The 25,978-nt window shown below is 45.3% G+C and overlaps 1 protein-coding gene across 10 annotated transcripts in view; it reads left to right on the forward strand.

The window, feature by feature from the left end:
- The window catches only part of PPM1A (protein phosphatase, Mg2+/Mn2+ dependent 1A), an 896,181-nt gene that overhangs the window by 801,106 nt on the left and 69,097 nt on the right, over positions 1-25,978 (forward strand). For all 10 annotated transcript variants that reach the window (XM_069638914.1, XM_069638916.1, XM_069638909.1 and 7 more), the window contains one exon: positions 20,756-20,813. In XM_069638914.1, coding sequence (XP_069495015.1) covers positions 20,756-20,813 — 58 coding nt within the window. The remainder of the gene's footprint in view (positions 1-20,755; positions 20,814-25,978) is intronic.

Raw genomic sequence — 25,978 nt, forward strand, 5'->3', positions numbered from 1 at the left:
CCCTAAGCGAGCCTTGAGTTTTTATATCAGTAGACTTGCTAAAATTAGACAAGCAGACCAACTCTTTGTAGGTTATGCAGGACATAAGTTAGGATTACCAATAACCAAACAAACCATCTCCAAATGGATTATTTTAGCCAATCTGGAATGCTACAAACTGGCAGGGAAAGAGCCCCCTCAAAATCTAAGGGCTCATTCGACCAGGGGTATTTTATAGCCTGGATTCCTCCTCTAGTCAAGAGACTAGATTTGGCAAAGCTGTGTTACATTCTGTTCATTCTTAAAGGGCAATATGGTATCTCTTACTCCCGCCTCCAATCACATACCACTGCTATGGGAGTTTATCATAGATAAGGAATACGTCGGAGGACACAATCCCTTCGAAGAACAAGTTACTTCTTACCTTGTAACGTTCTTTCGATGGGATGTTCCTCCGACATATTCCTTATCGCCCCTCCCATCCATCTCCGCAGTAACATTTCCCTTGAGGTTGCAGCTTACGCTCCTTCAAGGGTAGTAACCATTCATACAATAACTACTTTACTCTACAAAACGGAACTGAGCAATGGACGCTGCGCGTGGCCATTTATAGGTATGATGACGTCTGCGTTGATACGGTGGCCGTCGAGGAGCACCTACTCGACGGACGTCGACGCACAGCGCCCTCTACTGGGAGAAAATGTTCCGAGGCCAGCAAGCTGGAGATATAAATATTATAGATAAGGAATACGTCGGAGGAACATCCCATCGAAAGAACGTTACAAGGTAAGAAGTAACTGGTTCTTCTCAACAAGATCTCAAAACCTTTCTCTTTGCTTCTGCTTTTTCTCCTCCTCTCCCCTGCTGAATTCCTGGCTGAAACTGCACTGGTTACCTGGCCACCCTCTGATCTCGGGCCCAGGCCCCCTCCCCCACCAGTCGCACACCTGCACTGCCTTCCTGGCAACCCCAGCGCTTGGGGACTGTCTCTGTATCCCTACAGTCCCACTACCAGCACTCGACAATAGATGTCTGCACTTAACCTTCCACTTGCCACCAGCTGGACGACTTTTACTTATTGTTATTTATTCTATTATTCCATGTACCCGCACGATCCTCTCCCCTGCACTTCCCCCTTTCCCCTTCCCATGCACTTGCACGATCTGAATGACACCTGGCCTAACAAGATTGTTGTCTGTCTTCCCTTCTGTTCCCCCCCCCTCCCTTGCCTCGTCACGCCTTGAATCACTTGTGTACAGGCGCGTTATAAATGCCGTATCATATCCTCCACAAGATGCACCAGGAACAAGTCAACCTCATTCTAATAACTCCAATGTGGGCACATGATGCTCACACCTGCTCACCATGTCCATTTGCTCACCAGTGTGACTTCTGTGCCTGTACAACATGCTGTCCCAACATCAGGGGACGGTATGTCACCCGTATTCTTAAATTGTAAACCTAGCAGCTTGGCTCCTGAGATCATAGTTTGGTCATCTGAACTTACCACAAAGATGTATGGACATCCTCAATGAAGCGTGCAAACCGAATTCCAGACATTGCTACTACAGTAAATGGAAACAGTTTATCTGGTGCACTAGACATCAATCCAATTGCCAATTGATTTGCTCTCATTCGCACATTGGTCTGTATTTGCTTTACCTTTTGGACACAGGGTTAGTTTTCAACTCTCATAAGGTCCACTTAGCTTCACTATCTGCATACACCACCTCTCAAAGGAAAGCTTCTTGGTGAAAAGTGCCAGTAGTTATAGCATTCATCGAAGGCGTTATAAGGTTACCCCCACCTATTTGAAACCAGCTCCCTGATGCGATTTAAATGGTGTACTTGCAAGGATCATGGATCCCCCTTTTGAGCCAATGCATAAAATCTGTCTTAAAGGAATAGTTCGTTCAGAAATATTATTGGCCAAAAAGATGGCCATTAATAAAACAAATACCTATGCAAAGTTTCGAGCAAATGAAGCTCAAACTTTAAAATTGCAAGCACTAGGGGTGCCTGTGCTTGCGTTTGCGGCACTAATAAAGCAAAAGCCAGCCAGCTGTAGTAAACAAAAGGTACAGCTGCATCTCGGTAAGTGCTATTTTATTTTATTTTTTTAAATCAGCACTAGCTGCGTTTTTTTTTCCTAGATTTTCCGGGCTGGAGGAGCCTGGAAAACGTAGAAATAAAACCGCAGCTTTTAAAACGTTGTATTTATGTTTGCGGTAGCTTCAGCTTGGAGCCCTCTGGGCTCCAAGCTGAAGCTACCGCAAACATAAATACAACGTTGTGTTTCAAAAACCGCTGTGGTTTTTCTTTCTAAGTTTCTCGCGCTCCTCCAAGCCGTAGGAGCCTGAGAAACTTGGAAAGAAAAACCACAGCGTTTTTGAAACACAACCGCATTGTGTTTCTGCCTGCCGTGGCTATCACTTTGGGTCTCCGGTGTTCCCCCGGGGGAGCACCAGAGACCCAAAGTGAACGCCAAGGCAGGCAGAAACACAACGCAGTTGTGTTTCCATACCGCAGTGTTTCTGCCTACAGCAGCTTTCACTTTGGGGCTCTCGGGTTCCCCGGGGGAGCCCGAGAGCCCCAAAGTGAAAGCTGCTGTAGGTAGAAACACAACGCGGTTGTGTTTCCGTGCCGCGGTGTTTAGAAATACAACATTTTTGTATTTGTAAATGCTGCAGTATTTTCAAATCCAAAAACGTTGTTATTCTGAATGCTGCAGCTTTCGCTGAGAGTCTCCTGGACTCCCTCAGGGTTGGGGGAGCCCAGGAGACTCCCAGCGAAAGCTGCAGCATTCAGAAGAACAATGTTGTTGTATTTGTGATTGCTGTGGTTTTCCAACCAGGGCAATCACAAATACAGCGTTGTATTTTTAATTGGTGCTCCTCGGCTTTTTGCCTTCATTTTACGATTTCTGTGCTTCCCTGGGCTTGGGGAGCACAGAAAACGTAAAATGAGAAGTGAAGGCAGCCTCCTCAGCTCTGTTTCGGCTGCAGTAAGCAAAAGCTCCCAGTAGGGGGCTTTTGCTGCTTGTTTAGTGCCGCAAATGCAGAGCCGAGGAGGCTTCCTGAATTCACAAAATGGATGCCCCCTAGAGCTTGTAATTTTAAAGTTTGAGCTACATTTGCTCGAAACTTTGCATAGGGACTCAAAAAATATATATATTTTAGGTATTTGTTTTATTAGTGGCCACCTTTTTGGCCAATAATATTTTCTGACCGAACCATTCCTTTTAACATCTTACTTATAAGACTGCTTTTCTTGTTGCCATTACATCCATCTGAGGGGGCAGTGAATTCCAAGCACTCTCAGTTCAAGGTCCTTTTTTTACCATTCATAAAGACAAAGTGGCACCTCATGCCCACTGCATCGCTGCTTTCTGTTCCAGTTTTCAGTGTTATCCAGATGATACCCAGCTCCATTTCAGGCTCCCCTCTGCCACCTCTGCTCCTTCTTTCATACCAGACTGTCTGGCCGCAATTCATGAACGGTGCCACCAACGATCGCTGCCTTAATGCCTGTAAGACTGATATCCTCCTCATTGGGACACCTGCTCCCTCCTTTTCTCTCTCTCTAGCCCCTCTTCCTACTAATTCCTGTGGGGCTAAGAACCTTGGTGTCATCTTAGACTCCAGCCTCTCCTTCCCTCCTCACATCTGACATCTCTAAGAAGTCAAACTCACAGCTAAGGAATTCTTCCTTTTCTCACTTTCCCCCAGAAATTCACTGTCTCCAGAGCTCTGGTCCTTTCTAGGCTGAACTATTGCAACAGCCACTTTCTAAATCTTCCTGCCTCTACTCTTAAGACCTTTACAACTTTTCCAGAACAGGACTGTGAGACTCGTCCTTGGCCTCAAGCCCAGGGATCGTATCTCTCCAGCCCTGAAATCTCTCCACTGGTTCCCAGTGGCTGCAAGGACCAAGTTCAATACCCTCTGCATCGTCCACAAGGCTTTCTGGAGCCTGGTAGTGCTCTACCTGCAACTCTCTTCCAAAACATCTTCCTTCTGGAGCTCTCCGCTCATCCACCTCCAACTCTCTGAGGGTCAGATGCTTTTCCAAGCAGAGTTGGGGGCAGATCTCTCTCCTCGGCTGGGGCTAGCCTCCATGCCTCTCTCAAACATGAGCAGAACAACCTCCCGTTCCGGAAGCAACTCAAGACCTTCCTTTTTTTCGCTTCCTCTTTCTCTCCCCTGCTGACGTACCTGACCGCTCTGCGCACTTGTCACTTGGATACCCTCTGAACTTGGGCCCAGGCTCCTTAATGTCCAGTTGTCCTTGCACTGCCTCTGGGCTTCCCCAGCACTTCAGGGTCTGTACCTGCAAGCCTACAGTCCCTTCTCTCTGCACTTATGAGCCACCTACTTGGCTGTACTTATTGAGTTACCTGCACTTCTTCCATTCCCCTGCTTGCAATTATCCCCTTCCCTCGTCCGCGCACTTGCGCGATCTGAATGACCCAAGGCCTAGTAAGATCATTGTTTCCTCTCCTGTCTTGTCGCGCCTATAAACACTTTTGTACAGACACGGCATAAATGCCATATTATATCAAGAACACACCCACATTTTTCAACTACATTTATTTCAAAGTTCCAAGTTAAGCAGTCTATAGAACTTCCAACTTTCTTCCAAACCGCAACAAATTCGTCAGAAAAAAATGTCTCCATACATTAGATGTTATGAGGGCTGTTAAATATTACCTTAACAAAACGAAGCCAATCAGGAAGACTGATCAATTCTTTGTGTCTCTAGCGACTGGAAGAGAAGGGGATCTTGCCTCGAAGTCCGCTATCTCCAAGTGGATAGTCAAATGCATTCAAATGTGCTACTCCCTTTCTAACAAAACTCTGCCTTTCACACCTAGTGCACACTTAACACGTGGCACAGGGGCTACCTTAACTTTTATTGCAAATGTCCCTTTAGATACCATTTGCAACACACCTACATGAGTTCCATACATACCTTTTATACAGCATTAATGTCTAGATACGTGTTCAAAACAAGATTGGCTGGTGGGACAAGCAGTATTAAAAGATCTATTTGCTGCTATACCTTCAAACATACCACTGCCTTCTCCAGGTACTGCTCGCTAGTCTATGCAAAGCATGTGATTCTTAGCAGATCCACAGGCCTCAAAAGGCATAGACTACTCACCGTCATCGTATTGCTGATACTTGTATCTGCTTTGATTCACATGTGCCCCACCCTTCCTCCCCTCTTGGAGTTGAATGTTCATAGATTCTTCCTCTTATGCACTCAAACAAAACAATCAAAGGGACGTTGACGTGTGAAGGACCATGGGTTCAACGGAAGCCACACTCTGGATAGTATTAGACACGCCCAGTCGACGTCCCTTTTAGACTTTCGAAAATAAGTCATGCAATCCTCGGCACGCACTGCTAGATGGCGGCCTATGCAAAGCATGTGAATGTAAGCAGGTACAAGCATCAGAAATATGATTACTGTGAGTAGTGTGTGTGTATATTTCTGAGGCTTGTGGATCTGCTTGGATCACATGCTGTGCATATGCCGACATATAGTGGAGTGTTACATGATTTGTTTTCAAATCTCAAAGGGACATCAACTGGGTGTGTTAGTAATTTTATCCGTAGTTTGTCTACTGTACCCAGGGTCCTTCATGCGGCGAGCTCCCTCCAGATTGTTTTTTTCCGGCATCATAGTCGGTTGCTAGTTGCAGAGTTTTTTTCTGGCTAACGCCTTTGATTAAACAAAGTTTAACTTCAGACTTTCTTTCTAGCCTTCCAACAACTACCCGCCGCACTGCCAACTGCTTCGGCGGTCCTTGGACGGCTCCATCGTCAACGACGTTCAACTGTTGACAAACGAAGACTGCGGCCTACACGAGCCTCGGCCCTTCACAGTAGGGAGACTGGGGGGAGCTCCTACTTTGTACGCTTTTAGAGAATGCCTCTTTTGACCTCTTATCTTCCCTCTTGTCGCTGCCCTTTTCATTAGCAATGGAAAATATTCCTTTTAAATTGTGCCCTTCCTGCAACAGGAAATTCCCTTGGAAAGACATGCACAAGGTGTGTAATCACTGTCTGCCTAGTGACCACCCTGACAAAAATGCAAGCCCTACAGACTTTTCCATCCAAAAACCCTAAAGGACTGTCGGACCAAACGCTGGGGCGCCCACCACATGTAGGCCGAGGCCTCCATAGATGGGCAGGGGAATCCAGCAAGGGCAGCATCGATGTCCTTTGTGACACCGAAGGTGATTGGGGATCGATGGAATCCCATGTGCTGGGCTCTGACTCCAAGAAGCAGGTCAGCGGCCCTGTGAAGGAGGCATCACCCGGCAGCTCAGGCACACACACTTCCCGCCACACAACAGTGGACCGCATCGTCGACCGGTGAGAGCCAAGCAGTGTCAAAGGGGAGGTCCTCTAAGTCATCCCTGTCCTCTGGGCCATCGTGCTTGCATTTGCTGCACGACAGGCCTCCTAAACAGGCTCTGAAAGCAGTTTCAGATAGTGTGCCTAAAAAAGTCCTCCTTTCAAACGCTGAAAGGCACTTCGGCGTTCCCCGGCTCCACATGAAACTTTAGGGAACTTATCAAGAAACATGTCCCAATCACCCTCTTCAAGTCAAAAACGTCAAACAGTGAACCTCTACCGGCCCTCGACCTCCCAGGATAGGGGCCTTTCTCCCTTTGGAGACACCCTTTCAGCGGTCATGCATTACAAGGAACAGCCACCCTTGCAACACGCCCCTAACCACTCAGTATTACCCAAATCAGAGTGGACCCCAGAGAGTTTTGATAGGATTATGAGAAAAATGTCCTGTTTTGTGGACAAGCACCCTGAGGAACTTAAAAAGCTTCAGGGCCCTACACAAAAGGGAGTGGCCATGGATGAGTCATCTGCTAAAAGGCCACATTTGGACATTTCACAGCCCAGCACTTCCACCCAGACCACCCCCAAATACCATCACCCCTTTTCTTGCACCACTCAATGTATCCCCCTCTTGCAAATCCATTCAAAGGCCCATCCAGCCTTCTCTTCTTACACCAAACCTCACGAGGACGGTAAACCTTTGCTTCGAGAAGTTATTCAGGCCAGCCGCTGCAGACTCTTCATCAGGGGTCAGCTTAAACCTGATTCCTTGGTTGTTACCACTACAAGGAAAAGGGCAGGCACACTCCCCCTGGCCTCTGCGGAGGCCCCACCAGATAAGGAAAGCAAAAACATGCACTTTGGGGCAGAAAGTTGGCTTCCTCGGCTGCCTACCAGACTAGCCAAAACACCACCCTCCTGGCTAGCTATAGTTGCCATTAGTAGGACGAGCTAGAGCAACAGATTGAAGCAGTCCCAGAACCCCCCCAAGCCACAACGTCTGAAGACGGCTAGAAGGCAGGCAAGTGTCAAACTGCATCTTAAAAAACGAGGCTACCAAAGGTCCAGGAGCAGAGGTAGAGCCTCCTCAGCCAGAGGCTCCACTCCGCCCAAACAATGACGCCCGCTCCAGGTCCCCTCCCATGCTACGCCAGCAGGAGGTCGCATCTCACAATTAACCAATGCATGAGAGGGGATCATGTCAGACAAGTGGGTGTTATCCACTGTGGTGGGCGGACACTTCTACAAAGGCTGTAAAACGACGCCATAGAGATCATCCAAGCAGACCAGGTAAACAAGGGTATTTATTCAACATACTTCCTTGTGCCAAAGAAAGACTTAACAGTATGTCAAGCCCCAGAAATTTTGTATGACAACGCTTCAAGAAGTAATTTCTCTCTTAAAACAAGGGTATTACATGGCAACATTGGACATGAAAGATGCATATTTTCATATTTCAGTTTTCCCAGCGCACAGATAATATTTGCGTTTCCAAATAGCGGGAGAACACTACCAGTTCAAAGTGCTCCCCTTCGGCATAGCCTCATCTCCAAGGGTGTTCACAAAGGTACTAGCAGTGGTAGCAGGGCACCTACGCAGAGAGTCAATCCCAGTGTACCCTTATCTAGACGACTGGCTAACAGGGGAGTCTCCCCAAAGTTGCAAATGCAACACCCAAAGAACAATCTAACATTCTGTTACAATTGGGATTCTCCATGAACGAGCAGAAATCAAGTCTCACACCCAGTCAAATAAAACAATTCCTCGGACCCATCAGAAGGACATAAGTGGAGCTTGTCTTCTCCTCAAACGCGTGAGTAGTATTCTTTTGCAAGTACCTCACAACCTAGCCGATCGCCAGAAAACTGTAGCCATGGCAATCAGCCTGCTTGGTATGATTACCTCATGCATACACTTAGTTCCACATGCGCGTCTGCGCCCAATACAGCAGCGGTTGGCAAAACAATTGTCTCAGGCAAGCGGTCAGTGGGACAATCTAGTGGTTGTATCGCTAACATTAATACATGCTCTTCGCCGGTGGTCCAGGGACAGCCTGTTAAAAGGAAAACCCTTTCGCAATCCACCAGTTCAAACGATACAAACTACAAACGCTTCACTCTCCGGATGGGGAGCCCATTACCTTCACCACACAGCTCACAGCCAGTGGACAGACCAAAGCCCAAAACCACATCAACCTCCTAGAATGTGTGGCAGGTTTCCAGGCTCTGTAGGTTTTCAGCTGTACCTAGTGGGTCAGACAGTGGAAGTCCTCACAGACCGCACCACTGCCATGTTTTACATAAACCAGCAGGGAGGCACTCGTACGCCAAGTCTGTCAAAGCTATCCCAAAATATTTGGAAGTTGGCACTCGAGCGGAACATATTCCTAGTCTCACAAAACGTTCCAGGGGAACTCAATGCTCTAGTGGATACTCTAAGCAGAATCCTACTACCAGAGGAATACGAGTGGCAAATCAACAGAAATATTCTAGATGAAATGGTCTCCCAGTGCGGTTATCCTCCCTTGGACTTATTCGCCAAAATGCACAATGCCCAGACTTCACATCCAGGTTTCCCCATCTAGGATACAAGGGGAACGCCCTGTGGATGAGCAAGTCAGGAAAATGTGCTTATGTTTTTCCACCGACCCCACTCCTGAGCAGGATGCTGCACAAGATGCACCAGGAAAAAGTCACTCTAATCCTGATCGCTCCAGTGTGGGCAGGGTAAGACAAATTTGGTTTCCACATCTGCTCAAACTGTCGATGTGTTATGATAGTTTATTTATATATGTTATGATAGTTTATGTATATAGCGCCTATACATAATGTGTTTCAAAGCGCTTCAAGACAAGGGAGGGAACAAGGGAGAATACAATGACATTCTTACAGGCCATTAACAGTAAGGATGTAAAAGTAACTATCGTACTCGGCCTGACGAAATTTCACTCTGAAAACACGGGTGTTAAATGCAAAAAATGTAAGTCTGCAATCCTTAGGCGACAGCCCTGGTCAGCAAATGCTATGGGGACCAAACGATCTGCACACTCTAGCCTGCACATCAACGTCAAGGTATCAGAGGAGGTTGGGCCCGGTGAGAGAGTTGCCTTCAATTCCACATGTAGACACCCAGAGGACCTCTAAGCGTCTGGCCCCCATCTCCAGCGGTGAAATGGAATATGTAGGTCTACATTAGAGGCCTTCATTGCCAGTGATATTAAAGAATTCAGGGAACCTGCTATTTTTTGTGACATTCTATCTGTTTATTAATGATACATTTAGAGCAGCCTAGCTTGAGACATGCTGTCCCATCAAACTTTGCATTTTATTTGTCCGTGTTTACTCTGACCTGCCATTGGGCAACAGTCTGAGCTTTCAGAAAATGTGTTATTCTGAATTCATCAGTAGTGAGTCATTAACTGCCAAATGTCCCCTGTAGTTTTGAAAATTGCCGACCATGCTTTTATTCTCTAGCATCGTTTTAATCTGCTGCCAGTGGTTTTTCAGTGTCCATAAACTTTGCATTGAACCCTGTCACTTTTCTTCTGTGGTGATAAAACATCTACAAACCTACCTTGATGAGAACCAATGCCTCTTTTTTGCAGTCAGGGTTTCATTCCAGAGGGTCGAAGACCACACTGCTGTTTTTATGGACCATGATCAAGGCGCAGGGAACAAGAGGAAATAGGGTTCTGCTTGTACTGTTGGTCTTCTCAGCTGCATTTAACATAGTTCACTATTTTCTTTGACACGCTTGCATTATTGGGCCACATCCTGAGTTCCAGTTCCGAGTGGTTTAAATCTCTCTTGACACTCCAACCTCTGTGTGATCAGGCATTGCATCCTTCACAGATAGACATGCTTAAATATTCCCCATTGTCAGACTGAAGATCCCATGGTATGTTGTACAAAATCCCATTGCATACAAGTCCATGCATACAAATCTATAAGGCGATCTCATTTTTGCAGGCTCTGTGTGCCATTTTGGGCCTTTTTATCTAAACTAGTGAAAGGCGAGTGCAACTCCACCCAGAGCAGCCGTTTCTAGTAACCGGGAATGCTGCTCGTCTCTCTCAGCCTTTTATAACTATACCCGCACTAAGGCACAAGTTCTTTGAAACGAAGACCATAACACATGTCAAGTGGTATGATAGTGACTGTCGTCAGGCAAAATCAGTCATCATAAAGGAAATACAAAGTCCTGTGGCCACTGAGATCTAGGCTGAGAGAGTTGAGAACATTCTATAAAAACGGGTGACCTTAAGGTGGTATTTAGGGCTAACCAATGGCAGGAGCTATTGGCCACTGTTAATAGTTGTGCCTTTTGGAAAAAGGTGGTGGGAGTCTCATCTGTGAATTCCAATACTATCCATGGCTGTATACCTGAAGACATCTGATTAACCCACTTCGCCAATCTTTATGCATCAAACAGAACACCCAGGTATCGCACCATCTGCTATACTTTGTGTGGTGTTCTTCCTCTGATCTACACATCACCATTAATGAGAGTAGAGATGTAATATTAGCCTAGGAGGCAGGGAAAGTACTGGGTCTGGTCCCAGTAGACTCCTTCAAGAATGAAATCCACATCACCTGCCCTCTGTCATTTTCAAGGCTTTGATAGAACTGGGCAGAGCACATAGCTCGTGGACTGAAGCCATAATTGTCCTGCTAACTACAGACCCATCTCGTTGCTCGATACGACCAGAAGAATATTTGCTTGACCACTCCGGTCTCATTTGGTCATACGGGCCAAAGAATTGTCTGTAATCGGCCACCTACAAGCAGGCTTTCTAACTGGATTAAGTATGGTGGACCAATCATTTGGGCTTTTTTTATTCAGCAAAAGTATGTAGACTTGGGGACATGAATCTCTATTCCATCGTCACTGACCTCGATGCTGAATTCGATGGAGTCCCGCGTAATAAACTTTGAATGTATCTTGCCGAACTAGGCATCCCGAAAGGCTTGGTAAGTGCTAGCATGAGTCTATATACAAACAATACAGGGTGTATTCGATGCAACATGGCAGGAGAAACGACCACTCTATTACCATCAACCTTGGAGTCTGCTGAGGCTGCGTCCTGGCTCCCACCCTATTCACAATTTATATTAACAAATTGATAATGGGAATCGAACAAGAGGAGACTGACGCACCCGAGGGTATACATGCATTTCGTCGACCACTTTTTCATCGTGGGACTTTTCATCGCCAACATTTTTTTTCGTTAAAATTATTTTAGGGGGGGGTGTTTGTGCGGGTTGGGGTATGATTATTTAAGTAAGATGGGGTTTGGGGGGGCACAGCCCCCCATACATTTTTTTTAAAAAATGTTGGCGATGAAAGGGTCGGCGATGAAAAGTCCCACGATGAAAAAGTGGTTGACGAAATAACGTAGAACCGCACCCAAGATGGGTTGCAACCTTATTCCCCTCTTGCTCTTTGCCGATGACACCATTCTGATTTCCAAAACCCCTGCTGGATTAAGGAGACAGTGGATATTTTTCATAGGGGCTGCATGGACAGCGGCCTCACGATTAACAAGAAGACCAAAGTGATAGTTTTCGGCCCTCGCAATAGCAAAAAGAAGCTGAAACTGAGCATAAAGATACAGGAGCATGTCATCAATCAGGTTGAGACCTTCGACTATCTGGGGATCACATTTTCAGCGAAAGGCACCCGGTCCTTCCAGATGGAGAACGCAGTTACAACATTGGATAGATCTAATAATGCTGTACTTAAATTGGCTCGTTCTTTTGGGTGTGGGACTAATAGCCCCTGTGCTCGAATTCTACAACATGCAAGCCCAAGGCAGCAGCAACCTGTGGTGACGGAGATCTGGGGTTATACCAATTGTGACAAGTTACATGTAACCGAGAATACATTTTTGAAGAAATGCCTATGGTTGTCACAACATGGCTCTGCACATTGAACTAGCATAAACACACATAGCCGAGACACTGGCTAGCAGGCACATACTATATTATATTGGGAATGACTCTGGTCTATGCCAGAGTTAATAAATATAAAGAGGCCCTGGTTGATCTATCGCAAGCGGTGTGAGAAAAATCCAATGGTGCCGCCATGTTGGGGATGAACTGAGCACCTTGAATTTGAACCACCTGTGGATGAACCTTGACACCATAAAACCCAAAACAAAATCCTTGATCCAGCATGGTTTTCTGGCACGGTCGTAGGGAGCCATTTTTAGTTCTTTAATGTCAATAGCCCAAGCACGGGAATATCAAAGCTGTAAATCAGCCCTAGGGAAGGAAGCTTACTTGGAGAACATGAAGATGAGAAGGCTGTATATGAAACAATGGCTGGTTATGTTGACTCTTAACTCATTGTTATTTAAATGGCATGTAACTTCATATGAGACCTGCTTTGTCTGTATATATGATAGAGAAAACACTGCGTTTTATATGTAACTGCCTTTATTATAAGGCACTTAGGAAAAGCTATCTTAAACCGGTTTTTACTCAAATGTAACAGTAGGCACTACCATTGTCTAGAAGTACGGCCGATGATCTGGTGGTGTTTGCTTTTTCCCATTATGTATATCGGGCCTGGTCACTAATGAAAACATTCTTTCACCCACTTTAAGGGGTCTGTACATTGCACTGGATATCGACTACACATCACATTTAGTATGTTACATTGTACAAGGACATCAAATATATCTGTACATTGCACTTTTTCTCCAGCAGTTTTTCTTCTGACTGTATAATTTTACTAACGGTGCTAACTGTGAATGTTTTGCTGGGCTAGTCTTTAGAGTGGAAGTTTATTTATTATTATTAATTGTTTGAACCAAACCTCTTGTGTTACTTGATACAGATGAATGCATCTTTGACTCTGGAATGAAGCTCACTACTTGAATGCTCTGACACTTTTTTAGTACCGATTTCTATGTGCTTTTTAATGGACTTGACGGTTGTATCTTGTATGTTTGAATGGTCAATTGTTGTTTGTATGTACTTTTATGGCGCAAACTGAAAAAAAGTATTTTGATACGTCCATACATACAAAACCATAAGGAGATCTCATTTTTGTAGACTGCGCATGTCATTTTGGTCTTTTTTTTATCCAGACAAGTGAAAGGAGAGTGCCCCCTTAGCTCCACCCAGAGCATCCATTTTCAGATTCTTCACTGCAGGGAATCCTCCTTGGCTCTCTCAGCCTTTTAGAACTATACCCACACTAAGCTTTATATTGTTGGCAATTCTATCTTAATATCGATTAAGCTTTGCTTCCTACAGTTTGGCAGCTTTGTTTGCTATTCAGCTGCCCTCTGGACTGCTAAAACGTCATGGGTTCGCACCTTACATCATGGTAGAGGAATGTACATCACAGTGCACCACCAAATTGAAAGTGTCCCCTTTTATGGACTGTTTAACTTTTGGAAGGAAAATGTGTTGGGTTTTTTTTTCTGATTCCCCACAAACAGTGCTTTTACTGCGTTAGCCATTGCCTTGGCTGGCAGTGGGGGAGGATTCAAAGTTCGCCTCTGCTATTCCCCGTTGAGCTTCTACCCTTCAGAGCATCTCATTGTCTGTGAAAACCTGTACTTTGGCCACATTCCATGGCTTACTCCAGGGTGTAGAAATTCAAGATGCAAGCCACTAGCCAGCAATAAAAAATCATTCACTCTCTCAATTCTATATATGCACACGGCAGACCATTTATTATTCGCCAAGAGTCCAATATCACTAGCCAATGATTAGTGCAGATTCTGTGCCCTGGCTTTCACCGCCTATCTGCCAAAGCCGAGAGTTGTGATGGCTCTTCGCCATGTGAGCGCACTATATATACATACACATGACATAACAGCACTGAAATGGACGCAAGCAGTGGAACCACATTTGAACAAGTGTCACCATAAAACCTTTTTGCTGTAAGGTTAGCCACTTCTTTCCGCACTGCTTTGTTTACTGCTTTGCAGTTTAAAGGTTCTTAAACCCTGCACTGTCACCACTTGCGTGGTCCCTTGGCGCTCTGGCAGATCTGTAAATCAAGGGGCAAGGGGGTGTAGGTTAGTAGGACTGTGCAGGAGAAAAGAGCAAGAGAGCTGTGATGTGCTTTTTGCAGCTTTAGTTTGGTTTACACTCTTCGCTAAGCATAGATGTGTTTTTTGCTTGGTAGCCGTCATGTGCTGTTGTGCAAGGGTATGTGTGGTTTATTTTGTTGTTGTAGTGAAGTGTGTGCGGTTTGTTGTGCTGTAAAGATAAGGTTGTGTTTAGTTCAGAGTTTGAGGTGTATGCAGAACAATGAGGTTTTTTAGTAGATTTGGTTAGTGGCGGTACCCAACTACCCCCACTGTTTTGATTGACTGTGGCCTGTGTCCCTTCCCCTGTTATATATTCTGGTGTGCTACACTTACCACTCCTATGTTGTGTGCAGAAGAGTGGAGCCACAATGGGCTATTCAATGGCAGTACCTTTCCGCCCACAGCTTTCAGACCAAGTGCTACCCATATCCCTTCTATCGTCACACCTCCTGGTGTGCAGCAGCCACAGGCTCCTCCACGGGGGTGGGGGTGTACTCCCTGTGCCCCGCGGTCCATCTGATCCAAGATGGGGATGCCTCTCTCCACAGTTTTTTGCTCCAAGTCTTTCTGTCAGTGGTCCAATTAAGTCAGACCCATCTCTCACCTGTTTCCGATTTGACGCTCTATAGGGAATGTTACACCTGAGTCTCTGCCTAATTCGGGCGGCTCTCTTCTTCTATGAACTCCACTCCGGCCTGGCTTACTCCACACAGTAGAACATGCCCAAACTTGATGTACCTGGATAAATGGAGAAACACCTACATTTGGGACTCAACAATAAATGCAGTGACACCCAGGCAAAGCTTGATTTTAGACATTTGTTTCGGCCAGTGAATGATGTCTTCATTTTAAGAGTCAACATTCAATGGAGAAACCTCTTACTTTGCCATATAGCAGTGATTGGAAAAACTAATGTATTGCTTGACTAAAATGGGTGTGCTATTGTTTGTGTAAGGTAATCGGAGTAGTTGGGCTTTGCTGGAATACAGTAATTGCTGTACTCACCACCCAGACCACACTTAACCTAGTCAGTCGCTGCTGGTTGAAGGCGGCTGACTTCACAGGTGAACACGGACACACACAGAGTGGAGCTACTGCTTTGGGAGCTCCCATTTGCCTTGGGGCCCTTAGCCGAAGGGGTTGCCCGGGCAGAGGCTCCCCTGGAACGTTTGCTTAAGTGGGTTTCACATCGCCCAATCACAGCCATAGGGCCTTATGGATTGTACAGCCAATATGAGAGCGGGTGGGGAGCGGGACAGGGGAGGCAAGGATGATGCACACAGTGCTAACACTAACGACTTTTACAAAGACAAAACGAAAATGGTGCAGCTCACATTGGGGCTGTGCACCCTCACCCCCAGTGCTTGCATTTCAAAAAAGTGTATTCAAAGTATGTGAACTCTATGGAGGGGCCAGTGTTGGAATATAATTGACTCCTTGACTGTCTAGATTCAGTATCCTTAACAGATGCACATACTAGGCACTCCCTGCAATGGCTCAAACTGTACAGTAAAACGTACACACATTCTATAAGAGCATACATGTGCACTCCAAGGAAGGAGCCTTCAGCCTGTTAACACAATTGGTCAAAAGAATTAGGGGCAATTGAGGTAGGCAGGCCGTGTAATGGCTGTTTTATGGGAATATTTTACTCCCTAGTTTTTTTAAAGTTAGGAGTAAAACGATTGTTTAGAGAATAAAAATGTAAGTCCAATTCCCAATGGGAGTATTTTAAAAGCGAGTCAAAATGTTTTAACTGGAACACGGTCATGTTTTTGTAATAATGATATATCAACACCAAGTTATTCCTGTGGTACTGTGTTCACTGCTGGTCCAAACACATCCATGGAGCTGTGTGGAAGCAGGGGCACAAGATTTGAAAGGTTCTAAGTGCCTGTTTTCTCCTTATTTTAATTTTTTGGGAGTGTTGCAGGCTTGTCCTCCCCCCACCCCCACACCCCACTTAACCCTGCTACGACACCTCAGGCACTCGCTCTGACACAAATAATACATAGGAGTCCTGAGGCACAGAGAAATGGGCTGTAATGCAAACACACCAGTGCATAGGGCTGCTCACTGCTCTGCTTGTCATGGGTGTTCAGCCTGTAGGCCAGTCTCATTTCATCTGATGTTCCTCGAAGGAAAATGCAGTATCAGAGTTGGTAACCTGCCAGATTTCTTTTTTCCCCCCTCATTTTATCTATTAACCACTATAATCACTGTCCAAAACCTTTCCTAGTTGCATTCTGCGACCCACTACATAAAGTACACTCCAGTAAAACTATTATGTTATATACATACTCAATAAGGAAGCAAGAAGCAGATTTTCAAAACAAGGCAAAATCATAAATTCCTGCATTGCACTGCATAAACACTCCCCACTATCAGCCACTGTCTAGGGTGCATCAAAACAACAAAAACGGTCATAAAATTCAGCACCACCTCCTTCATGTGTCTGTCATGTTCATGTGCCCTGTCCAAGTAAATGTTATTTTCCAGGATATAGTCAGCCTCTAGTACCTCCCAGACCCTATGTGCACCAGTGGTCAAGTGGTTTGTGTCAGCAACAGCTTGTACGTGCTTTTCATATTTCTCCCAAATAGCATCTCATATGGTGAATACCTGGTTGCTGACCACTCTCAGTAGGCCATGGCGAACAAACGACAGCCAGTCGTCCCTCTGTGTGCCTTTCACATCCATCTGTTTGAACTGCTCCTCCATTGGCTCCTCTTTGTTTTTTCTTCCAGGTCCCACTAATGCCTATGTGCTCCTGCCAGCCCTCTTTGCCCTTGGACCACCAGGCCATCTTTTGGGCACTGATGCCCATTTTCTTGCTCTTGCTCTGCATTGATGTATTGAATTATTTGTTCATCCTCCCCTTGCCGGTCCGCCAGGAGCCGCTCACATTTCCTTTGACGTTCCTTGCCCTCCTGTAGGATAATAGTCATCACTTCAAGCTGTGGGCCATCTGCCACATGCCACTCCTTATCTTCTATTGGTGCCATTAGCTGTGGCTTTAGGTCATTGTCGGGTGTCATGGGCCACTCTCGCTCAGATGCAGTTATCTTTCTTCTCAGAGCCAACACCACTGATTTAAATTCACCATAATGTGCTCTCCCCGTCATGCTGCCACTGACCACCTTCTATATATGTGGGCCTGTCAATGACCTTCTCTGGTACACATGCCCTGAAAACATCCTGTTGTATTTTGATAGTCTGACATGCATTAGTGTAGTTCGCCTGACACTACCCCTTCCATTTGCATATTGTTCACTGCCCCATCTAACCGTCCTTCTGACATTAAGTTTATTTCTTGCCCTTCTATCCGGGTATTTCTCCCCCCATGCTGTCAGTACCACATTTGTGTGTCAGAATGTGGGTGGTACTCTTGGTAGCGGCCATCAGCATAGCCATTGGGACTATCTGTATCCTGCCTTTCTCCCTGCAGGCACCTATTTGCCAAATCCGTCATCACACCACCTTTTTCCAGAATGTATCCCGGCCCCTCTGTTGCTCACATTTGCTGCCTCCTGTACAGACACAGCCTGTGTCCCCTTCCTCTCCCTCCCCTTTCTCAGAAATACATAGAGCCACCCCCATAGCATTCTGCGTCACGCACCCTGATCCGTGCAGGTGCTTGCACCTCACAGTTCTGCCCCACTCTGTTCTCCCTCCACCCATTCCTTGTACTCCCTCACTGACACTGCTTTGCTCACAGTCAGCCACGCGTCATCAGCTGCATTCAGAATGTACTCCCACCCCTGGGTGGACCTTAACTTTTCCACGACCTCCACCTTCCCTTCCACGGTCACAGGTTCCCAGAGAATGCTCTGACCCGATTGCAGTCCTGAAGTTGCCCTTCGAATCCCACTGCACTCTACCACTGCAGCAGTCTGTGGCACTATCACTATTCATAGAGTCCCTGAATACTCCAGAGTCCCCTAGTCAAGCCTGCAAAAGGTACAGCGAAAAACACTTTTTTATCTTACCTGTTGTATTCCCCAGTCATGCATCGCAGGAAGGGGAGCTGCCGGGTTATCGGCACCAATATGGTACAGGCTCGTCCTGCTCCCCCACAACACCTCAGTCGGACACAATTAATAGACAGGAGACCAGAAGTAGAGAGAAATAGGCTGTCACGCAAACACACCAGTGAATGGCAGTGCTGCACACTGTTCTGCGGCCCCACCTTCCCAGGCCTGATTCATCCTTGTATACAAACGGAGTGCCTAAATCCATTCTCCACCTATAAAACAGTACGTATAAGCATGTATAATAACAAAAAAGTCCATTTCAGGGAACTGGGGGAGGAACCCTGCAGTTGTGAAATGCACAGTCATATCTGCGAGGCAGCCTCTGGCCTTGGATTAGATTGGGCAATGTCGTCAGCTGTGTACTTCTCAGGAGAGGCTCATGAAATGGCCTTGGCAGCCTGAGGTATCACACATTCCACAGTTCAGCTCTGCGACCTCCCTTGACACGCATGTTCAGTCTGTAGGCCAATCTCATTGCATCCCATGCCCCTCAAAGAAACCAAAGGAAAATGCAGTATGGTAACTGGGAGGATTTGGGTATTTTTAGTGAGTAAAAATGGCCGCTATACGCCTTATCTGTAGGGCTGGCTGTGGTATTACATATTTGATTCGAGCGACAGAGAATTCATAAGATACCAAAGTTGGGAAACTACAATTACCACACACGTGTTAATTGAAGCAGTGAACAGAGTAGAACAAAGCATTTTCATACTGAAGGGATAATAGAAGAGCAAGTTCATTTAGTAATAGAAGCTGAAGTATAGGTAAAAGGATCGCTCATGCAAGGGCATAATGGAAGAAGGGTCACTTTCAGAGGTTATTGGTGGGCAGGATCCATGTGCATTCGTAGTATATAGTTGGGGGGATGGGAGGGAATTAAATGCAGATTTAAGCCATGTGGAAAGGTAACTCATGTGATGGCGGTTTGTATTATTAGGCTTGAAAAGAAGCTTGTTTTCAAGGGCGTTCTCAGCAAAGCAAATGGGTTTCATCCTCTACACAAGGCCATTGCTGAGCAAGACTGCTTCCGAAGTAATGGCCAGGTGTGCTTGCTCCCATAATGGTGTACTGTATCACTCCGCTTCACAAATGGCTAAAAAAGTGACTGCTTTAATATTCTAATGATGTATAAGAAAAAAGTTATTTGAGCAGGAACATCCCTTAACAAATAAAACCTGTAAATGCATGGTTTGTGAATGAAGACTTCTCTATTTTATGAGCATTTTTGTGTTAATCTGTCGAATAGTCTTCGCCGATTCCAAATGTTTAGATGCCCCATATAATTCTGAAAGTTGGCAATCTCAAATGAGAAATCTTGATCTAACTTTGTGTAGAAAAGGAAATTGCAAAAATAGTGACTGACTGAAAAACTGGACTTATTCAGGATCTTCCAAAACCCTAAGAACCGTAAATAAATGAAAACAATACACATTTTATGTAATGCAGTAATGTACTGTTCATTTTAAAAGTGAAGATGTTTTGGACAACATGATTAATACATTGGGGAGCCAGTTGGCCCTATTGGCTCCTACCCTTTCCATAATTTGTCATATTTGCAGTGGGGGGAAGAAAAGCCTGAAAGTACTCTGACTGAAGGCTCGCGAAGGGAAATATTGGGGTTGCCATAAAGTATCATTAAGGCCAATACGGAGAGGTGGGCAAATCAGTTTCAGGTTATTACAACACTTAAGGGCCACACTCCCATTAAAAACCCAAATATCATTACAATTGTTACTCAATGATTTGTTTTACCTTTGAAAATTTTAAAAGCAATAGAGTACATTCAAAATTAGGACATTTCAGGATTTCACAACCATTGTCCCGGTTTTGAAAGACATGGATTCCTATTTTATCACTCTAAAGTCTGGCTTAATGTGTGGGTTTCTTCTGCAGGATAGTGCCACAATCTGAGGTTCATATATAAAATCATTCTACATGTTTTTTTCCGCTGTGGAAAATCCATCCAAAAAGTGGGCCCATGTAACCAGAGTGCAAAATTTGCACTCGTCACTATGCATTGGCTATTGATGATGTACTCTTAGCGAGTTGGAAATGGTGTTGTATGCATGTATAGTATCGAGGGCGAGTGAAATTGTTTGTCTGGTTAGTGACTTGCAACTGAAAGTTGTAACCCTGAGTGCAAACGTCTGCAAGATATATACAAATTATTTTGGATTCTACTGTTTCTCATCGCAGAGGCACTGCCTTAATCTAACAATTGCTTTAGAATGTTAGTACGTGCAAGGTACAGTTGTAATATGTTGTTTATATATAGTGTAAATAATTGTGACAACTTTATTGATATTGTTTCCTATTGCTTAATTTAGACGGAGTGTGATTGAAGCCGTTTACAACAGACTGAACCCTTATAGAAATGATGACACAGTAAGTATTGTAAGCAGATTAGTTCATGTGCGTACCATTGTATAATCCAGCCATTTGGGATTCTAGATTAGTTCCATTTTCATAGAACTTGGCACACTCAGATTTCCAACATTATATGATTCATCCTCCACAATAGGGACCATATCATAGATTTCAAGATATCTGCCCTGAAAATGCCAGATTCTGTGGTCAAGGCTTCTTGCTTTTATCCTCGTTGGCCTGTCATTGTTTTGGGCTTCCTTTTTGAAACCATACTCCTGCCTATATTTGGAATACACATTTGTTACTGCTATCTCAATGCTGTGAGCTGTTTTGGTTAACTATAATGTTGTATGCTGAAAACCCCATAATGCTCGAAGTGGTCCTCTTGCGCTTATCTATAAAACGCGTGTTTACGTTATTCAGACTAGTGGATCCCAGTAATGGTTCAGCTGAAGGAATACACATCGGCATTCAAAGGTCAAATAATTGAGATCTTTATTAGATGTCTCCATCACAATTTAAAGTTCACAACTAATCCAGCATGAAGAGGATACAAATGACGGAACTGAACTGGGAAGGCCATATCCCTCCTTTGCCCCATTCCTGTACTGATCTTCAATCCATCAAGTGCACATTTAATTCATTCTGCACCCAGTGTAAGATCCTATCTCTGGGTGTATTTTGCCGGATACAAGGAGTGGAGAATTTATCACAAAATAAGTATGTATTTAGACTAGAATGTGCTTTTCTGAAAAGCCAGTACCACCAATTCCTCGGGTGCCTTCTTAACTCTGTCAGAGTGAGACTGCAGAAATCTAGCCATGTATGTATCTGGTTTTTACAGGAAGGTGTTTTCGTCACATACATTGTGTTTTGTTAATGGGAATTATATTGTTGTTGCAAGCGCTTTAGCGGATCTGAAAGGGATGGGTTATGTTAGTTGGAGACGGAAAATGCAAGACAGCTAATTTATTGAAAATACTGTACTTTGTAACTCCTTTTTCTTGGCAACCAACAACTTTATTTTATTCAAATATTCAATTTTTTACTTTTTCAGCCCGTTCGCGTAAATTCTTGGAAAATGTGTTTTTCCTGCATTTTATTTTCAAGGAAATCCCTTTTTAGGGATTGGGTGGTTGAATTCACTTTTCTGCGAGAGTGACCTCCAAAAACATATTTTCAGCCTGTGTGATTTTTGGCACAGGCGTTTAGAAATAACTTTCACCAGATGCATGCTCAAATTTGGGATAAAACAAGTAAATGTCTCGTGAGAATTAGAATTTACCTTTTTAGATGCAGAAAAACAATGAAATTCCTCTTTTGCCCTTGACCTTGATGTCGGGCCACCAGAGAAGCATAACTAAACTTGAAACCCTTAGACAGGCCATCTATAAAACTAGAGGGGTTGCTCCATGCTCTGTGGATGCTTGAGACTCCTCAATGGGGCGAGCGCATTCTCACAAATGCACTGATGGAAACCGGGAGTTCATTGGTAAAATAATAAAACAATCTGTTCTTGGAGTTTTGACATAAATATCCAAAGCATTCATTTCCACGGGGCATACTTTTGAAAGCCTTATATGCCAGACCCACATGATGGGAAGTGTAGGGTTAACTGAAAATATGGGCAAGGGTGCCCAAGCAATTTTCGTTTTTTTAGGCTATCGGAAGTACTTAGTTTGTTGCCCAACTCAGGTTCTTTTTATTTATTCAATACCTAAACCCCAAAGACGTTGTTTTTATTAGTTTGAAATAGGAAGAATGCCACTGTATTCCTCTAGCTGTTGCTAGATCTACCTTTCCCTCCTGCTGTCATTAGGGATGAGTACTCTTTCAGGATCTTCTGCAATCTTAATAGTTTACAGATGCAAAAAGTAAAAATGCAGTGGCAGGAAGGAAAGACTTTAGGAATTAGCGGCTAAGGGGGCGCATGATGTGTACTTGTATTTATTGTGCATTAGTTAGGCGCTTATACAACAGAATAGTGTTTCCAAACGCCACGAGGCAAAATGGGGAGGCAAGAAGGGGAGTAAATAACATTGGCAAGAACAGTAAATATACAATCGTGGGCATACTAGGGCTTGTGGCATTCGGACATGCAAGTGCAGTGCATTAAACAGAAGGGCAGGAGATCAGAAGGTGGGGCGGAGTGGACAAGCGCTGGTGGGCCTGGGGGAGGGAAGTGCCAAGGGGAGCCAGGAAGGAGACCTCGGGCTAAGTGCTAGGGGACAGATGAACCCCAGGGAGAGATTGACAGCCGCCAGGTAGGGGGCAGTGCTGTGGGGGTGAAAGGTGCTGGTGTTGACTGGGTAGAGGGCCTTGAAATCCTGAGAAGATTCACGAAGACCAGTTCACCAGTCTCGGAGGCAATGGGGTAGTTAGCAAGGAAGGGAAGAAGGGAAAGATGTAGTGAAAAGCAGAGTTTTGAGAAGTTTCTGGAACTTGAGGAGGATCGGCTCAAGTCGGGGCAGGAAGGCTGTTCCAAAGGGAGGCACCAGCCGAACAGAGAGACCTGCCCCCTACTCTCGGCTTAAAGAAGCATTTGAACAGCAGAGCGTTGGAATTAGAGGAGCGGAGGGCTCTAGCAGGGGAATATTTGGGGAGGGAGAGTTTGAGATGGCGTGGTCCCAGGCTCCAGAGAGCCATGTGGATGATGCAGAGGGTCTTGAATTTGATTGACGCGACCACCGGGAGCCAGTGGAGAGATTTTAGGGCTGGAGAGATATGGTCTCTGGGCTTGAGGCCAAGGATAAGTCTTGCAGCCCTATTCTGATAAGCTGAAGGGAGCACATGGAGGAAAGGGGAAGATTGAGGAAGGGGTTGTTGCAGTAGTATAGCATGGAGTGGACCATAGCTCTGGAGACATTGAGCTTCTGAGGGAAGGTGAGGAAAGGGAGAATGCCTGTAAGGTGAAGCTGGAAGTGGGCCTTCTTGGCAAAGTCCAAGATGTGAGAGGTGAAGGAGAGGAGTCGAATATGAATCAGAGGTTTTTGGTTTCGCAGAATGGAGAATGTAGAGAGCCCGGGTTGGGCGGAAAACAGGAAACAGGTGTCTCAATGAGGAGGATCTCTGTCTTACTGACATTAATATGGATATCATTAGCTGCACACCATGTCTGTATGGTGGTCAGACAATCAGGGGATGAGAGAGGAGGTAGTAGAGGGAAGTTTGAAGGCAAGCTCTGTGTCATCAGCAGAACACTGGAAATAAGCAGAGGAGAGCAGGTGAGCAAGGTGGGCGAGCTAGATAATGAAGGACCATGGCAATAGGATAGAGCCCTGGGGGACACGGCAGGTAATGTGTGGTGGAGGAGGAGAAAGGGCCCAGTTGCATTTGGGAAGGGCGGTTAGTGAGGAAGGAGGTCAGCCATTCCAGTGCCCGGTCCTTGATGCCGAGAGGATCATGGAGTCGTTTTATGAGGATAGAATGGTTGACAGTGTGAAAGGCAGAGGGGAGATCGAGGAGAATGAGAACAGCAGGAGAGTTAGTCAAGATTTGCGAACATGTCTTCACAGGTCTTCCGGAGAGCAATTTCCGTGCCTCTTGATGCCCGGAATCCAGATTGATGGTCATGATGGCAACCAACAAGTTCAGTGTGGAGGGTCAGTTGGGGGAGGAACAACTTCTCCAGGAGTTTACCAGAAGGGAGTAGTGGAGATAGGGAGATAGTTAGATGGGCAGGAGGAGTCAGCAGACAGCTTTTTTAAGAGAGGGTGCATGAGGGAGTGCTTGAGGGATAGATGGAAAGAGCCAGTGGCAAAAGAGTGGTTATAGAAGTCTGCTAAAGCCAGGGCGAGAGAGGAGCTGTTGTTGATGGTTCTGCAAGAGCAGGGGAGCACCTGTTTGGAGGCGACCTTCATAGAGCAGACGAGACCTCATCCAGTACTATGGGCAGGAGGAAGGAGAGTGAGGGGGTTGAAAGGATGGGAGAGCGGGGAGGCAAAGGAACAGGGGAGAGCGAGGACAGGATGGCCTGAGATTTAGATGTGAAATGGGAGGCCAAAGCAGTGCAGAGAGCCTGGGAAGGAAAGAGAGGGAGAGACTGCAATAGGATTGGCGAGTTGCTTGCAGATTTTGAAGAATTCTGCCTTGTTGTTGCCAGAGATGCAGGCTTGGATTTGGGCCCTCTTCTTGGAGCGAATAGAGGAACGATATTGCCTTTGGAGCAGGCGTCTGGCCAGTTTGTCAGGGGATGAACCAGAGGTATGCCACTTCCTTTCAGCAGCTCTGCACTGTTTCAGAGATGCTAGATCGCAATCATACCAGCCATTGCGCTTGGAGGGAGGTTTTAGGCGGATCCTCAAGACGGGGGCAAGAATATCGAGAGCGTTGGAGATGGAGGTGTCCAGATTAGCAAGAAATGTGTATGAGGAAGGGTCTGAGGCAGGGGGGATGTAGGCGGGAGCAAAAGCAGCGACTGACACTCGCTTCATTGGTGGGCAGAGGTTCAGAAGGCCAGCCTAGTTTCTTGCAACAGGGTAACCTTCTGGACAAGCCAGACCAATCAAGGTGGCATTGGCGGCGGTCAAGACTAAGTCTCAGGAGGGGTAAGGGTGACTGAAAAACCTCAATGACACAGAGAAAAGGACACTTACAAATCTTGTGTGTGTGTGTGTGTGTGTGTGTGTGAGTGAGAGACGACATCTAGTGGAAGCTGCAGAGTATTAGTTTGTTTTTCGAAACTCGAAAATGGGCGTTGTAAGCGACTAGAATTCAACACTACTGCTAAGTCAATGCCTAATCCGGGATGCTGATGGAAGCCCTTATTGATGTATTTTTATGTCCAGTTCATTTACTCTGGATGACAACCCTTATATAACACCCCTCTCTCAGAATCCCCCCCACCCCGCTGAGCCAAGAAGTAGGTTTGTTTTTCAAATTTAAAAGGTTTATTTGAAAATTAAACAATATAGATCTATCACACTTTTATAGTAAATTAATATTTGATAGCACACTTGTGAGGATGATAGTGATCAAATATGGATAATGTTACAGTGGTACACTCTTTTTGATGGCTTAGAAGTGATATAGAGAGGATAAAGTAGCTGAGAATGCTTTTATGGCTTCAAGGACAATGCAATGATGAATGAAAATGCAGTACAGAAAATAAACTTGATATGACTTCAACAAAAGACAATGTAATCACTTTTCTTTGACAAAACAACCCCCCCTTTATGCAAGTT

This window comes from Ambystoma mexicanum, chromosome 14 (genome assembly GCF_040938575.1).
Source record: "Ambystoma mexicanum isolate Mex_15411 chromosome 14, UKY_AmexF1_1, whole genome shotgun sequence".
NCBI classification, from domain to species: Eukaryota; Metazoa; Chordata; class Amphibia; order Caudata; family Ambystomatidae; genus Ambystoma; species Ambystoma mexicanum.